This window comes from Artemia sp. Qi Xiang Cuo, chromosome 1 (assembly GCF_049724085.1).
Source record: "Artemia sp. Qi Xiang Cuo chromosome 1, ASM4972408v1, whole genome shotgun sequence".
NCBI classification, from domain to species: Eukaryota; Metazoa; Arthropoda; class Branchiopoda; order Anostraca; family Artemiidae; genus Artemia; species Artemia sp. Qi Xiang Cuo.
Window position 1 is genome coordinate 28499384 of NC_142794.1, and position 22379 is coordinate 28521762.

At 34.4% G+C, this 22379-nt stretch overlaps 1 protein-coding gene across 4 annotated transcripts in view; it reads right to left on the bottom strand.

Annotated features, from left to right (window-relative positions):
- Positions 1-4428: 4428 nt before the first annotated feature.
- LOC148956176 (transmembrane protein 198) overlaps positions 4429-22379 on the bottom strand; it is a 73633-nt gene continuing 55682 nt past the window's right edge. For all 4 annotated transcript variants that reach the window (XM_089094298.1, XM_089094306.1, XM_089094324.1 and 1 more), the window contains 3 exons: positions 20421-20642; positions 13736-13878; positions 4429-6547 (listed from right to left, as the gene is read on the bottom strand). In XM_089094298.1, the coding sequence (XP_088950424.1) occupies positions 6428-6547; positions 13736-13878; positions 20421-20642 (485 nt within the window). In that variant the 3' untranslated portion in view covers positions 4429-6427. The remainder of the gene's footprint in view (positions 6548-13735; positions 13879-20420; positions 20643-22379) is intronic.

Below are 22379 nucleotides of genomic sequence, written 5' to 3' on the forward strand. Positions count from 1 at the left end.
CCGGGGAAGGTAAACAGAAAGGATGTGCGAAAGCACAGGATGGGTGGCCCCCAACCCCCCATTGCACTTCCTGGCTGAAGTGCCATGAAATAGAAATTAACACCGCGGCTAGGGACTGTAAAATCCAACGCCGTATAATTTACCCTTTTTTTACTTTTACATTTTAAAATTAAAGTATTTTAAATTATATGAATTGGATTGCTGTGACGACTTTAAATTGTTAAATATGGCATAATTTAGCTAGTACTGATTAAGAATCAATTATCGTTATTAGTGTCATTTCGTTATGACTATTTATGCAATTAAAAAAATTTTCGTTAGCAGTTTTATGCTGTTATTAATGTACCGTAAATTTTATCCTTTTTTGTACACGGCAGAAATGCCTTAAAAAACAATCATTATAAATATTTTAGCAGCGAAAATATTTTTTTTTTCCCTGAAAAGGTTCTATTTCTTAGTAGTTAATTTTGAGAAAACGTATGTGACATATATCTCATTTCTCATAATGTTATATCTTTTCTCCTTTCCTTTTTTAATCTTTTCGGAGACAAGATATCCTTCTAAGACACAAATATACTACATTCCAATTAAAAGGGAATGAAAATTTCATAAGTGTTGGGTCTTTGGTAGTTTAACAATATCGGAATAAAAACTAATGTAGGGACAAGAAAGGGACTACATACGGACTAGGGTAAAGACAAGATAGGGACTAAAAACTGCTACTGCCGCTTACAGTGCAACGTCTAACAACTTCAATGCAAAAGTAGAATATTTAATTTTGGTATGACTAACCTACAGAGCAGACGCATTAAAGTTGAAGCTTTTCGTTTAATGAGAGCCAATCAGCATGTTTTAAATTCAAGAATTATTTTAAGTAAAAGTCCAGCTGCACAAAATAGACCTAGGTTAGATCAGTAAAATTTTTACAGGTTGTGGGCTAGTTGAATTTATGCTGATAGGTCTACCGGGGCTGATTTTGGTTTCTTTACCTTCCCTTGCACTTTAAATTACCTGAAAATACAATTATGCGGCCAATTTGGGGTAAACAAAGTCACTAAAAGCTAGATGGCGTTTGGCAATTTTTCTTTTCGACACTAGCGCCAGTTTCCGCTCATAGAAGTTTCCCATACGCTGTGATCTAATTCACACACATGGTTAGTTAGACATTAATACCTAATGCATAACCACTATCGACCATAACCTGCTTCCTGTTTAATAAGCAGCCTTAATTGGTCCAATGTGATGACGCCTTGAAATAGACAACTACCTCAGCCTATGTGTGAATAGTTCTCAAATCCATATTTTAAACAGAGCCTTTACAAATATATTTAAAAATAAAAAAAAATTCTTAATCATTAATTCATTTTGTTAGTCTCCTTTGAAAAATAACCGACACAGAAAAGTACTCCTTAACCTTTATCCCTACTAAAACTCCAGAAGAGTGTTTTTCATTACTCTTCCAAGAAAAAGTCTCAAATTCATTCCATCTTTTGATATTTTGCACGATTGAAAATGTAATTTAAAAAAGTATCTCGAAAGTCCTTTGGAATTAGACACTTCCTTGAATACGGAGACGGAGGGAATTTTTATCCTTATTAATTTTTGAAGGGTTTTATAACTTATTAATAAAGGAAAAGCTTACTGAAACTTGAGTTTTAGGAGTAAAATTGGCTTTATGAAGTTAAATTATTATAAACTGCCTACTTTAGCTGGTATTTCCGTAGATTCCGAATTAATTTTAATTATTAGAGTCATTTATTTTTACCTCAGCCCCAAGTAAAGATTCATACACCTTTAGCAAAGGGGGGGGGCGGGGTGAAAGGCTGTCAATATCCTGTAGTTTTTATTCTTCAGTCCTTAGTCTATTTAACATTTTATATTTATATTTATTTTAAATATTTACATTCATTATGTGAATTAGTTGTTACTAATGACATTTCCATTTTTACCCATCCAAGGAGGGATTCACGTTTTCGGGGGGGGGGGGGCTGGCAATATTGTCTTTTGAAGAGAGTAAAAAGGCTTAGAGTGCTATCAGTGCTTTCAGTAGTCAATGAAGCGACATCACGAGGCTATCTCACACTGAAGAAAGACGGCCTCCCAAGGTCTTGTGAGGTTAACATTGACTCCTGAATTTCTATAGTATAATAGTATCCATATAATTTACATGCTTCAATACTTTTATGAATTAACCCCCTCCCCAAATACTGAGCATCCAATTTCAAAATTAACCTAATCACAAACTGTCAGAATATGAGTTTTCATATATATATAAATAGAATTAAGTTTTTAGTATCGGTTACATTTTTCAGGCTATTAAACACAGCCTTAGACTTGACTAAGGCCTTGCAGCGATGATCTTTATTAACACTTGGAACAAAATCAATTCAGATTTAAGGTATTTGCATTGAATTTCTTAAAAGAGCTAGAGCATAGATTTTTGCGGCAATTTTCAGAATCAGAGTATTACTACCGCGCTCAGTGAAAAACACGTACGTAAGAAATTTAACGGTAAATAGCCTGAAATTCAGTTTTAAGGGTGAAACCCCCCCTCTCCTTCCTCTATGTAGAGTCATGCGTGTTGAGGACATTAATAGACAATGAGAGGAAGTAGTGACTACTTTTCACGACACAGAAAGTTCAAGTCTGTCCGTCTTAACTCCGTTCTTTCACTAAATTAATTTTACTTTCATATTCAAGATCAGTTCACCTGACCTTGAACAACATTCGATTTGAACATTAAATTAGATTAATAAAAAATTGTTGAATTAAACTGAAAAATTTTTTGAATTGAATCAGATATTAGAAGAACTACTACGGTTGAACCTCAAAAAGGGAGAAATTCGAAAACGTCTAAATTCGCCTAAAACGCCTAAATTCTCCAACTCTTCATTTTTCAAAAACAGTAATTTTGAAACATTTCCGAAGGGAATGGGGCTTTTCTACTCGTCATTAAGGCTGATTGACTATTTAGCATTAATTAATGTGTAAAAATAAAATAAAAAAGTTATATATATAACTAATATTTATATATATTACTACCTTATAAAGTAAATAAAGGTTACATTTCCCCCATAATCTACACAACTTAATTACTTGCTCTAGAGAAAAAAAAATCGTAGAGAACGTTTTTATGTTTTCCACATTACTTAATTACTCTCATATCTCACCAAATCTCAATCATTCTTGTATACACAAATATTGTCCATAGCTTGCACTGAATTCCCTTCCCCTTGCCCAATTTCCCATTGCCTGGAGCTTGCACTGAATCCCGCGAGCACACACGAAAGTTGGAATCCTTGCGAATCTACTTTATCTCACAGAATTTCTATTAATTGTTTTATCTCAAATTGACTTCCCGTCCCGAAACTTGCATTAAATTCGTTGTGGATTTGACAAAATTACAGGAAAATGTAAATTAAATAGCCCAGAAAACAAACAAAAAATAAACTGTTCTTTATGAACAGTTTTAGGATTAAATTCAATATGATAATCTTAAAACATTAAGATTCATTAAAAGAAGGTACAAGCGTCTTCCTACTACACCATAGAGCGGTGATAGATTAAATCAAGCAGTAGATTAAATGGATATAGAGTACGGCCCAATTTAAAACTAAGAAGTTACGCTATTATTTAATTCCCTACAATATAATAGTAGTATAATGGTCTTAACAAGTGCTTCAAACAGATTGAATTTCATACCCCTGAAAGGTATCTAGAAAGCGAGGCCGTGTCCAGGATTTTTGTTCGGGGGGGGGGGATTTTTCAGGGGGATGGTTAAAAAAAACTTTAAAAAACGCATCACAAATTTGTATGTTTGCGTTTCTGTTATTTTTTATGAGTCAGACAACAATTTTCAGGAGGGTCAAACGCGTACCCCCCCCCCCTGGATATGACCTAGCTAGAAGGTTCTTGATATAGTAGAAAATTTTGGAAGGGAGTGGACCAGTTCCAGACACAAATATAACTCGTCCCCATTTCAAAAATGGGATCGATGGAACAAATCTGGAACAAATATTATGCAAGTGCAAACGTCTTTCTCATGGAAGATTGATGTAGTCTACGGATTTGAACCATAATTCTCACCCATCATGAAATAAACAAATAGATGCGTTATTGTCGATATTCTGAAGCTGCTAAATAGTACATAATGATGTAAACTTTACGCGCGTCTAGAACTTTTCCGAAAGTGTTTTTGCGGAGTGTGGCTTTTCGTTTTCTGCATTTATTTTGGTTTTATTTCCATCTTCCTGTTTACTCACGGACGCCAATTAGAAAGGGGGGCAATTGCCCTCCCTAGACTTTGAAAATACCTTCTTATTTCTATTTCATAGCTGTTTTCTATTCTATCATCGATAATGGGTTGTTTTGCCCCTCCCCCCCCCCCACTTCCCCCTACAACCCTTGCCTCCGAGAATAATAAAACTATCAGAAATTATTTCAAAATAAGTTTCAAAATAAAGTTTCATCGAGAGTAATAAAACTATCCAGCTATAGGTTGGGGTGATATGTTGCCTCTGTTTAACTTTATAAGGTAGTGAGTCTATATTAAAAAGTCAAAAAACACAAAAAATAACACGAACAAAATTGGAGTGAAAAAATGAGTGAAATTTATGCGAATTTTTCAAACAAACGAAAAGATGTTACTTCAGGCTAACCTAAGGAAGAAAAATCCCCCCCCCCCGCATGCAATTATGTACACAATGCTACACGTTTTTAGTTGGTGATTAAAACCGTCAAGACTAATCAAAGAAGAATAAGGTCGTCTGTCTAAAAAGTTATTCTGCATATGCATATCGTAATAAAAACCCTGATGAATAGTAAAGTAGCGCCCTGAAAAGCATTGGGCCCGAACCTATTGTGAAGAAACAACATAACTTAGACAGTAGAGACAATACTATACAAAAATATCCACAACATATCAATAAAAATGTCAAAATGTAAACAAAAACATGCCAACCTGTTGACAAAAAAAATATCAAGAAAATAACTGCTATGAAAGATCTCAATTGTTTTTGGATACAGGGCGCTTAGTTAAACCATAGGATAGATGAAAAGTCCACAAACAGTAATAATTAATTATTCCCGACAATGGAGCCCTGTTGTGGCCTCTGTTGTAGTCTGTTCGTTTATATTTGTTTACTCAACTGCTTTTGGATATAGGGCGCTCAGTTATACCATAGAATAGATGAAAAGCCCACAAACAGTAATAATTAATTATTTCCGACAATAGAGTCCTGTTCTCTGTAAGGCCTCTGTTGTAGTCTGTTTCTTTATATTGGTTTACTCAACTGCTTTTGGATATAGGGCGCTCAGTTATACCCACAGTTTATATAATTATACAGTAAGTTTACCGCAGATGATTTCTGGCTCTTCATTCTCGGTGCGAACAAAAAACTCCTCCCACTAATTTGTGCACTTATTGTCCACTTATTGGTGAGCCGGCCAAGTGGTTTTGTGAGTACTAGTTCCGTAGGTGATTATTCTTTGTCTAACCGTGAAAAGATCTGATGCCCCTTATGTTTATAAGTTCTCCGGAGCACTCGCACCTCGGTCTGGGTGTTTATAATGGGTAAGATAGGGAAAGATCATACTGCTAATTATATAAACTGTGGTTATACCATAGGATAGATAAAAAGCCCCCAAACGGTAATAATTAAATATTCCCGACAATAGAGTCCTGTTGTGGCCTCTGTTGTATTCTCTTTGTTTAAATTTTGTGAATAATCTGATTTAAAATCTGTTTTCGTTTCCTGTGGTTGGGCATATCAAGCAATAATGTTAAAATTATTGGTTCTAAAGTGTATTGGAGAAATCCACAGAATAAATTAATGTATTTATAATTACTTTTTTCAAATCAAGGCTCACTATAATACAACTGATCACAGACAAAGATAGAATGTTACGACACAATTTAAACACACATAAAATAAATTGTGTTTTAAGACAATCTATGTAGTAAAATCCCAACACATAGCGATTCATTTTCTGATTTTCTTTTTAAAAGAGAACTAAATAACGTTGGCAAAGATTACAATTCATGGTCTAAAGAGCTATGGTGATGCAATTCCAAAGGGGGGGGGGCATAAAAGAGTGTGAGCTTTGGAGATGACTACAAAAATGATTTTTGTAAATTTCTTTATATTCAAATGTTTACCAAAAATTAAAAAATATATAGAATTATATTATATGTTGAAAGTTGGCAAAATTATGAATATTAGAACATGTTTTTGGACAATCGAAAATACCCAAAATTGTTGAACCACAGGAGATACCATTGGGAAACTACAGCAAAGGTACCCTTTTTTAAATTTCCTTGAGCATGACAGGTCGAATTCTCATTTAGTGAGAATTGTATAAAACTGAAGCAACGTTACTCTAAAAAACTGACAAATTGAAGAAGAGAGATCTATTCCAGATTGAGCAATTAGTAAGCATCGAGATCTGGTGGAGGGAGGGGGAGCGTTGATTGGTGCGTAGAGTTTGACTGAACTGTATATGTTTTGTCCTCTCGCAAAAGCTTCTGCTGAACATTGTCAATACAATTCTGAAATATAATAAGCATAAGTTAAATATCATAAATAACATGTCTTCATGAGAAGAAAAAAAAGATAGAGAATGGTAGAAAAAGTATGTTTAAACTTTAAGTAAATATGTTAGGTACTTTTCATACGGAATGGGCCAAGGGACTAAGTGATCAATCTAGGTGTTTTCAAGAATTTCCAATAGATATAAAAAACTGAAATTTAATAAAAGTGAACTTAATGCTTTTGCAAATATTCTGAATCCCAATAGATATAGGGACTATTTATAAAGCATAGTTCTTCGATGCATTTCTAATCATTTTTGCCCTTCTCCATATGGCTTGTGGAATTATGAGAAATGAAACTTTTTACCCATAGCACATATAGCACAGAACCAACAGTAAAAATAGAGAGAAATAGAATAGGATAAAAGAAAACAGAGAGATGAAAAAAAGGGCTGCCATCAAAGAAATTCGGAAGAATTCTGACTTTCATGATCTAACAAAGAGAAAATATAGTTTAATACGTCAGAGAACATTGACCAATAGCCCCTAACTTAGATTCAGAAACGAATACTTAGCCAAAACTTTAAACATTTTACTTCCTTGATCCACGTTCATCATCAGCATAGTGCTCGATCACAATTTTTACTTGTTCTATTTTCTTATTTCATCGAAAATAACAAAAATAAATTCCCAAACGACAAAGAGACCAATTTCATATAATACTATGAAAAAAAATCGTTAGTAATTTTGTGACTTATTCAACAGCGTATATACGTTTTGGGACCTTGTTTCGTCAAGGTTCCTTAGCAATTTTCCCTTTTTTAACTTTGGCTTGATCCTCTTGAAGGTTAAAGAAGCCTGTTCCAGTCAAGTCTTTAATATCTATCTTTCTGGAGCCTCTTATAAGGCTCATGGACCAGCTTCTCCACAACTGTGCTTTATCCTAACGATCCTTCTTTTTATTAAAGCTCTTGTAGTCAAAAATTTTCAACAGTAAACATTTTTTCGCCTGCCTCCTTCTTAAATCTCTCCTCTTCTTCTAGTTGTTTCTCATACTTTTCTTTTGCATTACCCGCTTTTTTTTACCTCTAAATATATCTTGGAGCTTGCACTGGCATCAGCTTGCATCCGCTTTTTTCACCTTTAAATATACCTAGTATATTTCACTGGCACCGCCGGTTAGTTGGATTAGGACGTTTGTTATCGAGAGCAATTCAGGTCGGTTTTTTAACCTTTCGCTTCCTCACACACCAACATTTTGGTGTTGAGCATCTTAGATCCAACGGAGGCTTTATTTTCGGTAAACACTCCCCCGACTTGGAAAACGCTTCAAAAAAAAAAACATCGCAAGGATGGCATTCAGTAGTGACGAAACGAAAGAAAGAAAGAAGAAAAAAGATAATCAATCATGTTATTGTGTGGTAAGAGGAAAGACGGATAAGGAATCTCGTACACATTTCTTGACCCAAAACACAGACTTTGGTTAATTTCAAGTGGTGCCTTTGCCTTAAAATAGAAAAGACTGAAACTTCCCGAAATTTTGATAATTTTTCCTGTTTTGCCAAATTTCGGGCCTTTTGTAGAAAATTTAACTAGATAGACAGCCTTGAAAACCTTTGTACATGTTAACACAAAAATAAAACAAGAATCTTTGAAATAAAATATAAGCAAAAATATGAAAGAACGGTAGAGACAGGAAATAATAAGAAACAGAAGATACTACTTAAACACAGAAAAACTGTGTTAGGTTTATTCAGAAACAAATACAAACATTGGATTGTTTATGACCAATTATATTTCTTACTAATCAATTCATCTACCCCACTGGTATGACTGCCACACTTAAAGAAAGGCATAAGGTAAAAGACGAAGAAAAAAACTTTACAGATAAGCATTAACAATAACGAAAAGCTAAAAAACAAAACATGAGCAGAAATGTAAATAAGACACATACATGTGTTTATAGAATAGTAAGAAAGAAGAATTAAAAAGCTTTGCTTACAACAGAAATTTGGCAGAACTTAGCCCTATCCAAGACTGAAGAATGGCAAGGGGTCATTAGCATGGCATTACTTGTACATTAAATATGTCTAATAACTTACAGAAAAAAAATATAAAACATAAATATATGGTTAAAACGCCCCTTTTCTTTGGTAATTTATATGAAGTGCACCATTGCTACTCCGACATGTATGAAAATTTAAAGTTAAAACCGATTTCAAGGTAAAATTATACCCCTCTTGACTAGGCAAAATTATACCCCTCTTATAGTTAAACCTCTCTATAAGAGAAGTTTAATAGCCCCTTCAGTCCTCAGTTTTATAGATTATGAGCAAGCGTTTTGTTTCGTTTGATAATGTAGACAGAGTGGTACTTATGGAGAGTCTAGGGGCAGGTCTTTCTAATTTTTTTGTAGCTATTTTAGTAGAAATTTATAGGGCAACAAAATTAGTGGTTCGGGTTGGTAGGAATTTGTCTAGGGCAGTACAATATAAGACAGGAGTAAAGCAGAGGTGTACCCTATCGCCTAAGTTATTTAGTAATTATATTAATAGTATGGAAAGTTTATGGCTGAGAAGGAAGTCCTAATGTTGACACTGGATGTGCCAAGGTTATGCATGCTCCCCTTCTCATATGACATAGTTTTAGTTGCAGATTCAGGTCAGAAGTTACAGAAGTTATTGAATTTATTACAAGAATTTTATCAAAAAAGAAAGTTGAGTAGAATGTTGGTAAAATAGTAGTCTTAGTTTTTAGGTCAATTAAGTGAGGAAAACAGACTTATTTTTGGACGTAGAGAGCTTCAGATTAAGGACGGATGGAAATATTTAGGGGGTTCATTCAAAAAGTAAATTATTTAGTAGGCAGGAACGTGGTGAGGAAATGAGTAGGATGTGTTCGAATTTAATTTTAAGGAGCCACATAAGGATATAAGAGATATTAGGATACAGAAAGAGATTTTTATGAATAAGGCGGTACCGGTGATGCATTATACATCGGAGGTTTGGGGATTCTAAAAAAGTAACAAGTTAGAAAGGTTACAACTGGGATATTCTAAGAGATGGCTAGGTGTTAATAGAAATATGAAGTAGTTAGAGGAGATTTAGGGATTTTTTCGCTAAGAAGTTGTAGGCTGGTAAATATGGTTACGTTTTGAGAGCGTATAGTGAAGACGCCACGAGTTCGGCTACTTAAACATGTTTATTTAGAAGCTCTTAGAGATGAATCTCCATGTTCATGGCAGTACCAGGCAAAGAGGATTTTACAAGGTGGTGGAGTGGGTGAGATGTGGAATAATGGATTAGATTTAGATAAAGAAGTTGCAAAGATGATAGGTAATATTTTACGAGATCAAGAGATAGAGGTTTGGTAGTATGAAAGAAGCCTTTCTGATTCCCTATGCCTCTACACCTCGGTGAAGGAGACATGGGGCGAAGGGGTTTTGTTTAGGGATTGAAGAGTATAATTGAATAAAGGGGGAATAGCTTACCATTTGGGGTAAGAAGGAAGCATTTAGGGAGGAGAGGGCAAGATGGTCCTTACTTTTGCCCGATGTGTGGAACTATGGATGAGAGTGTGGGTCATGTGTTTTACAAGTGTGAAGAATTGAGTGAGTTGAGAAATGAGATAGAGTATGGAAAGTGCTAGTTCGATGAGAGATGGCTGGTGAATGTCATGAGGGATGAATGTTTGCAAGTGGACGATTACTCAGGTTGGCAATAGAGCATAGTAGTAGATTTTTGTGACTTGTGTTTTTCTTTGTTTATAATTTGTTATGTTTCCGTTATGGTCATGTAGTGTCATTTATTTAAAATTGAATTTTTCTTTTTGTTTTGTAGTGCCATGGCTATAGGGCTCTTAGTGCAATAAAATTTACTTACTTTTAATGTACTTATATAACAACCCAATTCAATCAAAAATAAAACAACTGGGGAAAAGCTCGGAAAGAAGTATTTTTGGTACCTAAGACATCATGTGAAATTACACATAATTTTAAATGAATTAGAACAGCTAAAGCAAAAGGCATAAAAAATGTCTGAGGTAATGATGCACGAAAATGAGGCGCATCAAGAGCTGCGGCTCGAAAACGTGACAACAAAGCATCACAACGAATCCCAAATGAAAATAATGGACAAAGAAATCTGCGGTTAGAAGAAAAGCGACAGGGATGATCACATCGAATCGTAAACGAAATATATAGTTAAAACAGAACCAACAGTTGGAATCACAACGAGTCCTAAGAGAAAACAAATCCTATAAAATTGACTGATATTTTGATGCATTAATAGAAAGCAAGAATTGAATTTACGCTGGAATTTCTTAATTCAATTGAAATTGCCGATTTGACACCTCTTGACTTAAAAATAAAGAATAATGCAATGATTATGTTATTGCGTAATACATGTAATAAATATATACATATATATATATAATATATATATATATATATATATATATATATATATATATATATATATATATATATATATATATATATATATATATATATATATATATATATATATATATATATATATATATATATATGCATTGTTGGACACTATCTATTCATCTTAATACTAACGAACCATCCAAATTTTGGCTAAGGGTTTCATTTTATAAAAACAGAAAACAGTACATTTCGTGAAAAAAGCAAATATGCTCTCAACTCTGCTTTAGACATCATTTTTGTTTCACAAGAACTTGAGAGCATTGAACACTAATGACTTCTTCAACAAACATTTTAACTTTGCTTTAAACAAGCTATTAATGAGATTTAAAACTGGAGTAGGCTTAGAATAAGCAACTACTGTTAAGTTTATTTAAGAGGACGAAAAAAAAAATACAAACAGGAACAATTAGTAAAGCCTTAAAGGGAACAGGATGCTCTTAGGAGGACTAGAAGATCAATACCCCATTCATTTTTTGGACCTTATCTTTAATCCATTTTCAAACACTTTTCAAAATAATTACCAAGAGAAAGTGAACACATTTTTGACATTTTAGTAGAGTTAAAATTGTCCAAATGAATGTACTCAGCATTGGCTTTTCCTGACTTACATCTTTTGATCGAAAGTATTGGGATTGTGCCATTCGACAGCAAGGTGTAATTTTTAAGCTATGAATCTAATCATCTATACAATAAACATAAATCATGTCCGCTACAGAAGGGGATATCAACTGTGATAGATCCCGCAGGAAAATTGAGGGTTTAAAATACTTCTTTCTCATCTCTTTGACCCCCCCTCCCTCATACCTCCTCATAGGAAACATCCTATGACTCTACCCCCTGAAGTTTGGACCTTTTTGGAATTATATTTAAAGTATACAGTTGTTAAAAGTAATAGAAAATAACAATTATTGTTATGGTATTGATGGCAGTGTAAAAATACTTAATTGTTAAAAAACAGAAAAGGGCGCTATCCTATGTTTTCATTTTAAAGATGTGTACGTAATAATCATGTATATAAACTAAGTTATACTACTTTTGGATATTTGTCCCAATTCTAAAGCTAAAACTTTCGTCAATCATTCAATATTCCAGAAACCAATATTGGAATAGGCTCCATAGATAGGAGGTATTTGTCCTACTATCTTATAGCTTTGTTATTTTTAAATTTATATGAATTTTATTAAATTTATATGTTTTTAGTGGTAGTAGTAATTATTTAGTATTCTGATCGCCTAATTTGGAATATGTTCCATAGAAAGAGGGCATTTGTCCTAGTGTCTTATAGCTTAGTTATTTTTGAATTTATATGAATTAGAGTTTCATGTAAACTTTTGCTGAATAGAACTCAACTAGCAAACCTTGACTCAGTTAAATCAGGCCAAAACAAAACTCTATCCACAGTAAGTCCGAAAAAGGCAAAAATCCATCGAGCATTAAATCAAACCACAAGAGTGGACCGCCAAACTTTACTCAGGAAATATAACCGGCAATCAAAATTCAACCCTGCATTCAGATTCTGACACATCTCAAACCAGACACGAATTCCACAACACTCAATCCAGTAAATAATTATTCCGCAAATAATTCAACATATGTAGAGCTCAACTTCATCACAGTGAACCTGTTTCTTTTTGTAACTGGGACAAAACTACGTTATTTGTTTTCATGTAAATTCGAAGTTTAAGTATTTCTTCCTTTCCCAGGTTTTTCTTAGATTGTAATTTACTTGAGTGGATTCTAACCTTTGTCCAGTTTTCTAGTTTTGAATATTGGATTGGATGAGAACTTACGGATACGTAACAAATCAAAATTTTTCACTGATCAACTCTTTGCTAGATTGCTTTACGGAGTAATTGTTTGAAACTGAATTGAATCTTGCGTGGATAAGTATAACAGGGGTTGAATTTTGCGGGGTTAATATTTAGGGTATCGGATTAAGGCATTTATATCACGCAACAATTGAATTATATGTGGGTCTATTTTGTCGAGTCATATACTGCTACGTTGATATTTTCGCAGATTGAGTTTACCGAGAAGAGGGGGTTGCAAAATCTCAAAATAGACCCACGCTGTGGGTACAGTGTATTATTTTTTTTTTTTTTTTTTTTTTTTTAGATCAGGGCACTTCGAAGGAGTTGTTGTAGGAACTTCGAAAAGTGCTCATTCGATTTAAAATATAAAGGACTAATGCCCCTTTTAATAGTCGATAGTGATTAGGGGGCAACTATTTTAATAGTCTCTATCATCACCCGCTAGCGTGCATTCAACAAGTAATAGTAACTCAAGTTCTACAAGTTCTGTCGCCTCATATGCTGCAACGTTGATATTTTCGCAGAGATAATCTCAATATCTCAATATATGCAATATCTCTTTGCTAGATTGCTTTACGGAGTAATTGTTTGAAACTGAATTGAATCTTGCGTGGATAAGTATAACAGGGTTGAATTTAGCGGATTAAATATTTAGGGTATTGGATTAAGGCATGTATATCATGCAACAATTGACTTATACTTGAGCATACTTTGTCGCGTCATATGCTGCTACGTTGATATTTTTGCAGATTGAGTTTTCCGAGAAGAGGGGGTTGCAAAATCTCAAAATAGACCCACGCTTTTTTATTTATAAAACAACCCAAAAACTTTTTTTACATCCCGAAAAATGTCCTTTAGAAAAGTACACGGAATGTTGATGCACTACAAAACTATGTTAAAAAGGGAAAAGGGTCTGGCCAGGAAGCGGAACACAACATATACCTGGCTAATTATATCTCCATGAGCTGTTCTCACTTGATAAAGGTACCTATAACGCCGGGATTTGTCTAAACGCTGCCTAGCTGCAGCATCACTTTCCGCCAATCGTCGCTCTGCCAAGCGTCGACGTGAGGCACGAGTATAAGCTAAAGAAAATAATTAGGTATACTACCATGCAAAATACTTTACAAGCTGTTAGTAATGGCTTGAGACCAAAGGTCTTGATAAAGGGTTTAAGATAGTTAGATAATAGGATAAGATACATAGCAGTGGCTAAGATAGCAATGATAGACTAAACAAAAATTTTGCTGAAAAGAAAAACACAACAAGTTACGTAATTTTTCAATAGCTGATTTTTTTTCATCTTTTCCCTTTTCTCATTTTTCATTGCAAGAGAAAGCTTGTTACTTCAGCTTATTTACCTTTTCATCATATTGTTCTTTTTTTTTCTTTATAAGGTGATAAACAATTATGAATGCTAGTCTGGATATATATGTCTCAAAATTAGCAGACAAGTCTTTTTACAGAGGGCAACAAATGCTTACGCTATAAGACTCAATTCCTAGAATTAGCCCCATAGAGAAAAAAAAGTTGCAAAAGAGCTCTTTTCTTCTCGCGTGATAAATGATTAGAATCAATTATCCAGAAAACTGTACAAGAACTGAATCCATAGCTATAACACCCATCTCGAAAAATGGCCTGTTTCCCTCACCAAAGAGTGAGGGAAACTAGTAAAAGTCTTGTCTCTTAGCTTGTCTCATAGTAAAATAAACTCTTTTTTTTAAGAACGTTATTTGTATATTTTGTTGCCTAATCTCTTTTGAATTGAGTGCTGATGAGTGATGGAGATTGCATTTGTAATTATTATTTTTCTTCTAAATTCTTTTAAATTTGATTCGGTACTATTCCATTATGCGGGCCTCTCTAAAAAGTCAAGTTTGGTTAATGCTAATGAAACAAAACAAAATAAGGTGAATATATAATAGTTTAAAAACAAATTTTGGCTATATATTTGCACATTAGGGGGGGGGAGTAAAGCATAGCATATTTTAAATACCTAACCTAACCAAATCTAGGTACCTGGGCCCCCCCCCCCAACCCCAAACAACACAGTTTAATATCGTATACGTAATGAAAACCTTGCTATCATTGCCTACTCTATAACAGTTAAGACATCAAAAACGGGTTTTATCATTGCCTACTCTATAGTGGTTAACCGGAGAGGCCCGCATAATGGGATAGTACCTTCGATTCTTTTTTTAGTAGTATACAGGTAATAGGCTATTTAATTAACTTTATTTACAATAGTTTTAATCAATTAATCGAAAAGTAGTTGAATGTAGTATCACGCGACCGCATACCCTACTAGGTTTTTATCCAGCACGAAAGTATTGTTTTTTACTTATTTATTTGAAAATCTTAAATTGAAAACTTGAGCTCGAACTTTATTTTTGCTTTACATTGCATCGAAGATAAAAGACTCGCGTTTGCCAAAAGGGAACATTGGTTTTTTTCTTACATTTTAACTTTTTGCTTTACTTTTGCGTTTTATGTTTAGATTTTATCCAATTTTCAATTTTAGCATATTAAATTAAACCACACTTAAAGTAGGTTTAATTTTCCTGAGAGATACTGTACTGTCAGTGGAGCTACTGACTTTTAAACGCCTAAGCTAAACTGCCAAAGATTTCCAGGTTTTGGGTAACAAATCAAACAAGTTTTTTTTTATGTCTTAGTTATTTTCGTAGACCAAACTGCAGTGAAACAACAAACAAATCTCTGGAGATTTCGGTCATACATACAGCGGCCGTCGCCAGCAGAAAAACTAAAATAATACAAATAAAAAAGCAACATTTATGCAAAACAACAAATTAACAACATATTGTTTAACATTCTAATTTTCCTCAAAGCAGTTACAGATGCTAATCTCTTTGATTTCCCGGTTTCTGGTCCATCGACTTGATTTTTATGTGATGGTTCGCTATCAGGTAAACAAAGATCAAAGGAATTGAGAGAAACTAAATTTATTTTATTTAACCGTGGTGAATTATCATAAATTGAATTTCAACCAAATTCACCTGCATCTCTGTTCAAAGTCAGGTTTTTGAATAAATTTGTTTTTAATTTCAATGGTTCCCCTAAGAACTTGTTTTAAACCCCAGTCCCTAGAAATCAGAGAAATATTTTTGAACATAATAAAACGGTCCGAGAAATTAAAAATATGTTCAGATAGGGCTGATACAAAATTTTCAGGTTTGGATTTTTCTTTAGCGGTAACGAAATAGATTCTTAATGTTGTAGCAATCTAATTTTTAAATTCTGGTTAGTACGTCCTACATAGGAGCTTCCGCATGTACATAGGATCTGGTAGACCCTACTTTGATGCTTCACTGAAGTTCGACCCTTTATAATCCCTTATAATTTAACATAATCAAAATAAGGTTAACTGATACTGAGCAACAGTCTAGAGACTAGCTTAGAAGTACAATTTCTGGAGAGACAAATAACTCCACCTTTTTAAGCCTGACTGGTTCTTCTGTGAGGGGTAATAAATATATAAGTTTAGCAGGGGTTACCCTCCTCAACCTTCCACCTTTTATATTAGTTTTATAGTGCTTTCCTGAAAGCATTTCCTGAAAGCATTTCCTGAGTGCAATAAATGTCGTTGATGAACAATTACAAGCGTTTATTTACTGATTTCCGTTTAAAACATTTAAACATAAAAGTTTATCGGTTAAAGCAAATGCGTATCAACAAGAACTTCCATCATTGTGGCGTTGCGAAAAATAATTTTGATCCCATCCCGAGTGCCCTTGCGTTTGAGCTTTCATTTTTAAGGCTCTGGAGTGGGGTGTGTTCATTTTAAATTTAATGTGTTAGCTATCATTTAAAAAAAGATATGTTTTCTTTTCAATTTAATTTCTGTTCCGTTTTAATAATACAATCAATGTTACCCTAAATAAAAGGAGGACTACCACCCTATCTACTTTAAACCCCACACATTGCATCAAAGTTAAATTTCTGCAGAGCAAGGCTTCAAGAAGAAGAATTCATTTAGCCTATTTGCTTTCCGAAATAAAGTTTTTTTTTTCTCCAAAATAATGGAAGAGCTTTCACTTTCTTAGCACCAATTCTGCACCTTTCATTGTATAATTTTCGTCGACATTCTACCCGTTTCTATCCCCTTTTATTTTTCCATCACATTTCTTTTTCTAGAATTATGAAAATTTTCGAAAGAAAATGCTTTTGGTGGGAAACTTGAAAATCAGTAAATATTACATATTTAGAATAAGCATGACTAATAGAGTTTGTTGCTGTATATAATGTAAACATAACTTTGTTGTTAAGATCTTCCGTTTCTAATGCTTTCGAAACTCTAATATAAACAAATAGGAGAAATATCCTGACTACCGTCAAATATTCAGTTGAGTTCTGATAGCCCCTTCTGCTAGATATAACTCACTTTGTAGACACCTTCTGTAAATACTTTTCTTTTCCATTGTGTCATGTATAATAGGGTTAATTTGTCATGTAGAGAAATTAGTGTGAAAATTAAAAGAACTTGACCATGAAAAGAAATGCAAGGGTATTTCCCATATCCATGGGTAGTATCGGATCCTGGTCCAAAAAAGTTGTAATTAGTACCTTAGCTCTTGTCCCCCAAAGATTTTTCTTAGATGTAACCCCTCCCCACCCTTTTGCTTTAAGTTCTGATGACAATATTTAAGGGTCACTCCTCTAATAGGTCTATAGGTTGAATCGGATAGGAATCCCAGAAACCCAACTAGAACACTCACTCCTACTTCCCACCAAGTTAAATAGAGATCCAACAAAACATTTAGGCTGATCTTGCGATTGCAAAAATTTGGGGAATCTATTCCCCTCAAAAAGGTCTTAGGCTACTCCATACAGGCCCCAACAAGGCACAGCTCAGACACTTACTCTTACTTTCAGCCAAATTCCACTACTCCTACACAGAGGTCAAATCGCATCCGGATCTACAAAATGTACAACTTTTATTCCTCACACAGTTTGGTTGATATCTGACCATCTTTTCGGATAAAAACTCTAAACTCACGAACTAAGAGACTACCTCCCTATAAACAACCAGGAAACCAGTGTCCAATTGGGACCCTTACTCTGACATCCCCGAAAGTTTAACTGAGATCTGATTACACCTGTAGGACATTCTTCTTCCAAACAAGTTAGGACAAGATTGGACTATCCTCTCTAGTTGATGTCCTGTCGACACGTCTCCCTAATCCACCCCCTTAACTTACCTTAGATTTGCCTGTGCTTCCAGAGGAACCCAGGGCATCAAGAAGGAGCAACCAATTATCCCGCGAATTTGCTGCTGCCAGTATATCCTCCCACTGAAGTTCGATTAAGGTGTTTAGGTTTCGCAGATCTGTATGGCATGTTCGGTGCATGGTGTTTCTGGGTCTGCCTCCTTGGCATGTACCAGATGGTTGCCAGTGGAGCGCTGCATACGGTGGTCTGGGATCGTCCATACGTAGTACGTCACCAAGGTATCTCCATCGATGAACTCTTTTTACATCTATCACAAGAGGTTGACCCGTATCCCCATAATCCACCCCTATGTCCCCAAAAAAGATATTTTTTTTTTTGTCGAGACAGTCCAAAGGCACAAACGAGACACTAGCTTTAACTGCCCATCAAGTTTTGGTTGAGACATAACAACCCCTTTGGCAGATATGGAAATGACTCACTCCTTCAGGGGGGTCAAAGCCTAGTTAATAAAAGTTGACTTTGTTTTATATAGCTGCTTAATTAATATAACTTGCCCTAGTTACATCGCTCATTACTAAGTCTACACTTGCCCATAGACTACGACAATGTAACTAGCTGTACCAGCATAGTTTGTTTTTTGTATACAAATAAAATAGAATGTAAGTCTGTGTTTGTGGGTCCTATATACATTGCTGCACTGTTCATCCCATCTCCAAGAAACTTTAAGGAGTCCGTTTTCAGTTCTGTGATAATTAATTTTTCTGCTGAATTGATTTTTTTCTGATAGATCTTGATCATGCTTTGGAATCTTATTAATATCATTAAAATCTCCCAATCTCCTACTAACATATACACAGGATTTTACCTCAGATAGGGCATATATATAGGAGTAGGACACATAATTCAGAAAATTCCACGCAAAGGCAGAAGGAGGGGATGATCCAGTCCCTCAAGACCGACTCCCAACGGAAAAAATCGATATCATAACAAAATTTTAAATAATTTATTCAAATTAAGAAATTTTAGCACACACACAAAAAAAATAAAAAATTGGGATATCCGGATTGATGTTCCAATAATTGGTTCCTAGAAACCTGAGCGATATAGAAAACTTTTGATCTCAGGACTAGAAGATATAATTTTATACTCTAAACGAGCTTAACGTCAAATGACTCTTAAGGCGTTCACTTTGGGGATTGGGATTTCGTTTTGCTTCTTGTTTATTCTATATGGTAGTCTAGAAAATAAATACTATTTTTCTTGGAAATTAAAGGAGGCTTCGCAGACGTCGGAGAAGCTGTTTTCTTCTCCGTTTTATGATCCTTCATCAGAAAAAAGTTGAATTCTCCTTTCCTATCCTTACTGATCTACACACCGCTGATCACAAGAAGAAAAAAACAAATTTCCCATATCTCATGCTCTAAAAGAGTTCAACTGTAAACGATCCATAAGAAATTCACTTTGAGAACTAAGACAGTTTCACTTCGCTTCTTGTTTATACAAATTTAGTAGGCTAGAAAATAAATAATTTTAATTTTTCTGTAAAATGGCTGGAAATTACAAACATATGAGAAACTTTTCTTCTCTTTTTCACAAAATACACGAAGGGAAAAAAATCGATCTAACATTTCTTATTGTTACTAAGTAACAAACTGCTGATCACGGCAAAAATAAAAGACGTATGCTTATTCGACCAAATTTAACGTCTTGTTTATTTTGCATTGCCGTAATGGTTCCAACCATTAGCAGAAGTCTCAAACAAAATCGGCCGATTGTCAAAGCTAGCAAGACATTTCTCTTGAAAATAATCCAATATTCTCTTCTTGATTTGGGTTAAAACAAAGGGACATTCCTTTTTCTTTTGAAATCTTTCATCGTCAGGAATAATACCAGAACTGTGTGTACAGTACGTGTTTACTGTACGACTGTATTTACGGTCGTATTCTTGCAGAAATGCATGTACCAAAGAGAAATAGGGCCCGCTTTGTATTTCAGCCTGCAGCTACGTGTAGTTTAATCTGGAATTAGCGTCTTTTGAAAATGTCATCCATTTACAAAATTTTTGATATTATCAATATTGTTTTAAATAAATATTTAAGAAGTTTATTTAGAAAAATATTTACATGACAGACAGGTTCAAAGGCCCTGGTGTCATAGCTCCGGCAGGACCCCCTATGTGAGAGCATAAGGCATCGACGCCACTGCGGCTTATGCTGCAAAACTTAGTAATTAGCGATAATAGAAAACAAATTACTTAGTGACTAGGGTGTTTAATCTGTCCGAATCTTTATACTCTAAAAAATCCTTTAAAAGAAAAAAAACGGAAAAGCAACAGCTCTGTGTATGTCTGAAACCACTTGCAATGTTAGTTATGACAATTTGATAGTTAAAAACTATCAACTACCAACGCAAACCAATGTAGTTAAAATACACTTACCATATTTCATTGTGTGAGGTTCGCCAGCTGTCCAACAAAATTGTGTAAAACTACCCGTTATGGTAAGAAATGGCCAAATGGCAAGAATCAGCCAAGAAAACCAGCATGGCATTTCGCCATTGGTTAAACGCACCCGGTCCCAGATCCACAACATCATCAAAAATTTTTCAACAAAATAATCAATGGAAGCTACTAAAATAAAGCCACCAAACAGTGCCGTGCCTGAAAGAATTGAAAATTAATTTTAGATGAACTAAATTAGTAATAAATAAATGAAAATGCAGAAATATATTCCCAAGGTTTAAAACATATTCTAAAGACAAAGAATCAAATAACATAATCAAACCTGAATATTTCAGCTTCCACATCCGGCAACCTTATTCAACATAAAAAAGAAAAAACTATTTTTAAAGTAAAACCAAAAATAACATCTGAAACCTTTTGGAATTTTTTGCTAAAATTTTAAACTCTTAAAAGAAGGAGGCATTTTGGGTCTTGGCACAGAAAGACGCTTTTCCGTAGCGTACTTTTGTATGTAAGATAATGTACAAGTTAGCGGTGCCTAAAAACATGGTCAAATACAACTAATCTTAGTCAAATAACCCTGGATCCACGCAACTGTGTGACGCAAAACAGTCCAAGCACAGCAGATACCGCGAAAAACTAGAACTGTTCATATCAAATATATACGTCTGTGAAAACACAAACGGCAAAACTGAGAAAATGGGACTCGCTATACAGGGAAGGGGTAGAATCAGAATAGAACTGAGTATAGAACAACCTGCAAGGGCGGATCCAGGATTTTTTTTCGGGGGGGGGGGTTACTAATTTTTGACTCAGTTTTCGACTAATTTTACTGATTTTTACCAAGGGTTTACTAATTTTCGACTAGTCAAAAATTTCGGGGGGGGGGGTTCAAACCGGGTACCCCCCCCCCCCTGGATACGGCCTTGACAACCCGTCCCAATAATAAATAAAACTCAGAAAAAGACATTATGATAATAATGTGTACATAATGAAAATATGATTTTCATGCTGAACTCAATCATGTAAAATCCATTAGGTTACCCATCAAAGTTATTAGCACAAAAGCGGGCAATCTCGATGATTAATTCTGAGAAATTTGTAGCAGAGGTTTAAGACCCTTTCTACAAAATGAGAAAACTCCCCGAAGGGGTTGCTTCCGAGAAGGTGCACTTTTTTTGCCTTATTCAGTTGTTTTTTTTATTACATTTTTATTATTTATTATTTTATTATATTTTTTTATTATTATTATTTTCTTACTATAAATATTGATATTTTTTATCACGAGTGATCATAACCGAACCAGCGCTAGTAACGATTGGAAATTGAAAGCACTAGTACCTTTTTTAAGTAACAAAAGAGACCCCGCCACAGTGGCAAAATGTTCAGTCAAACCAATATAATATTATTGTATTGTATAATTGTAATATTATTGTTATTATTATTAATAATATTATTGTAATATTATTGTATATTATTGTATTGATATTATAATATCAATACAATATTATTGAAATATATGGTTTTTGGTGCTGATTCGGAAGTATGATCTGCTCAGTCATGATTCAGTCCCCGAACGAGTAACACCTTGGGCGCTCCGTGACGTACGGTCGTTTTGGCTGAAGAGTGAAATAGCTTGTGAGATTAATGTTTTGAATTGATGAAAGAAAATTTTTGTTGTGTGATTATTGCTTTGAACTGAAGAATTGCATAGAGTAAATGAGGATTGGATTTTAGTCATTATAAACAGAGCCTTTGACTAGCGACGTTGGAAAAGGTGTTTGCCGTGCCAAACGGCTAAAAGCACTGCACGCTAGCAACATCGTGGATAAACAATCGTTGCCGGTTGAGGTAAGACTATTTGTCCATTTTTTAATTGCTACTTATTTATGGGGCGAAATAAAAGAAACCGTAAAGAAGTCTCATTCGAAGAGG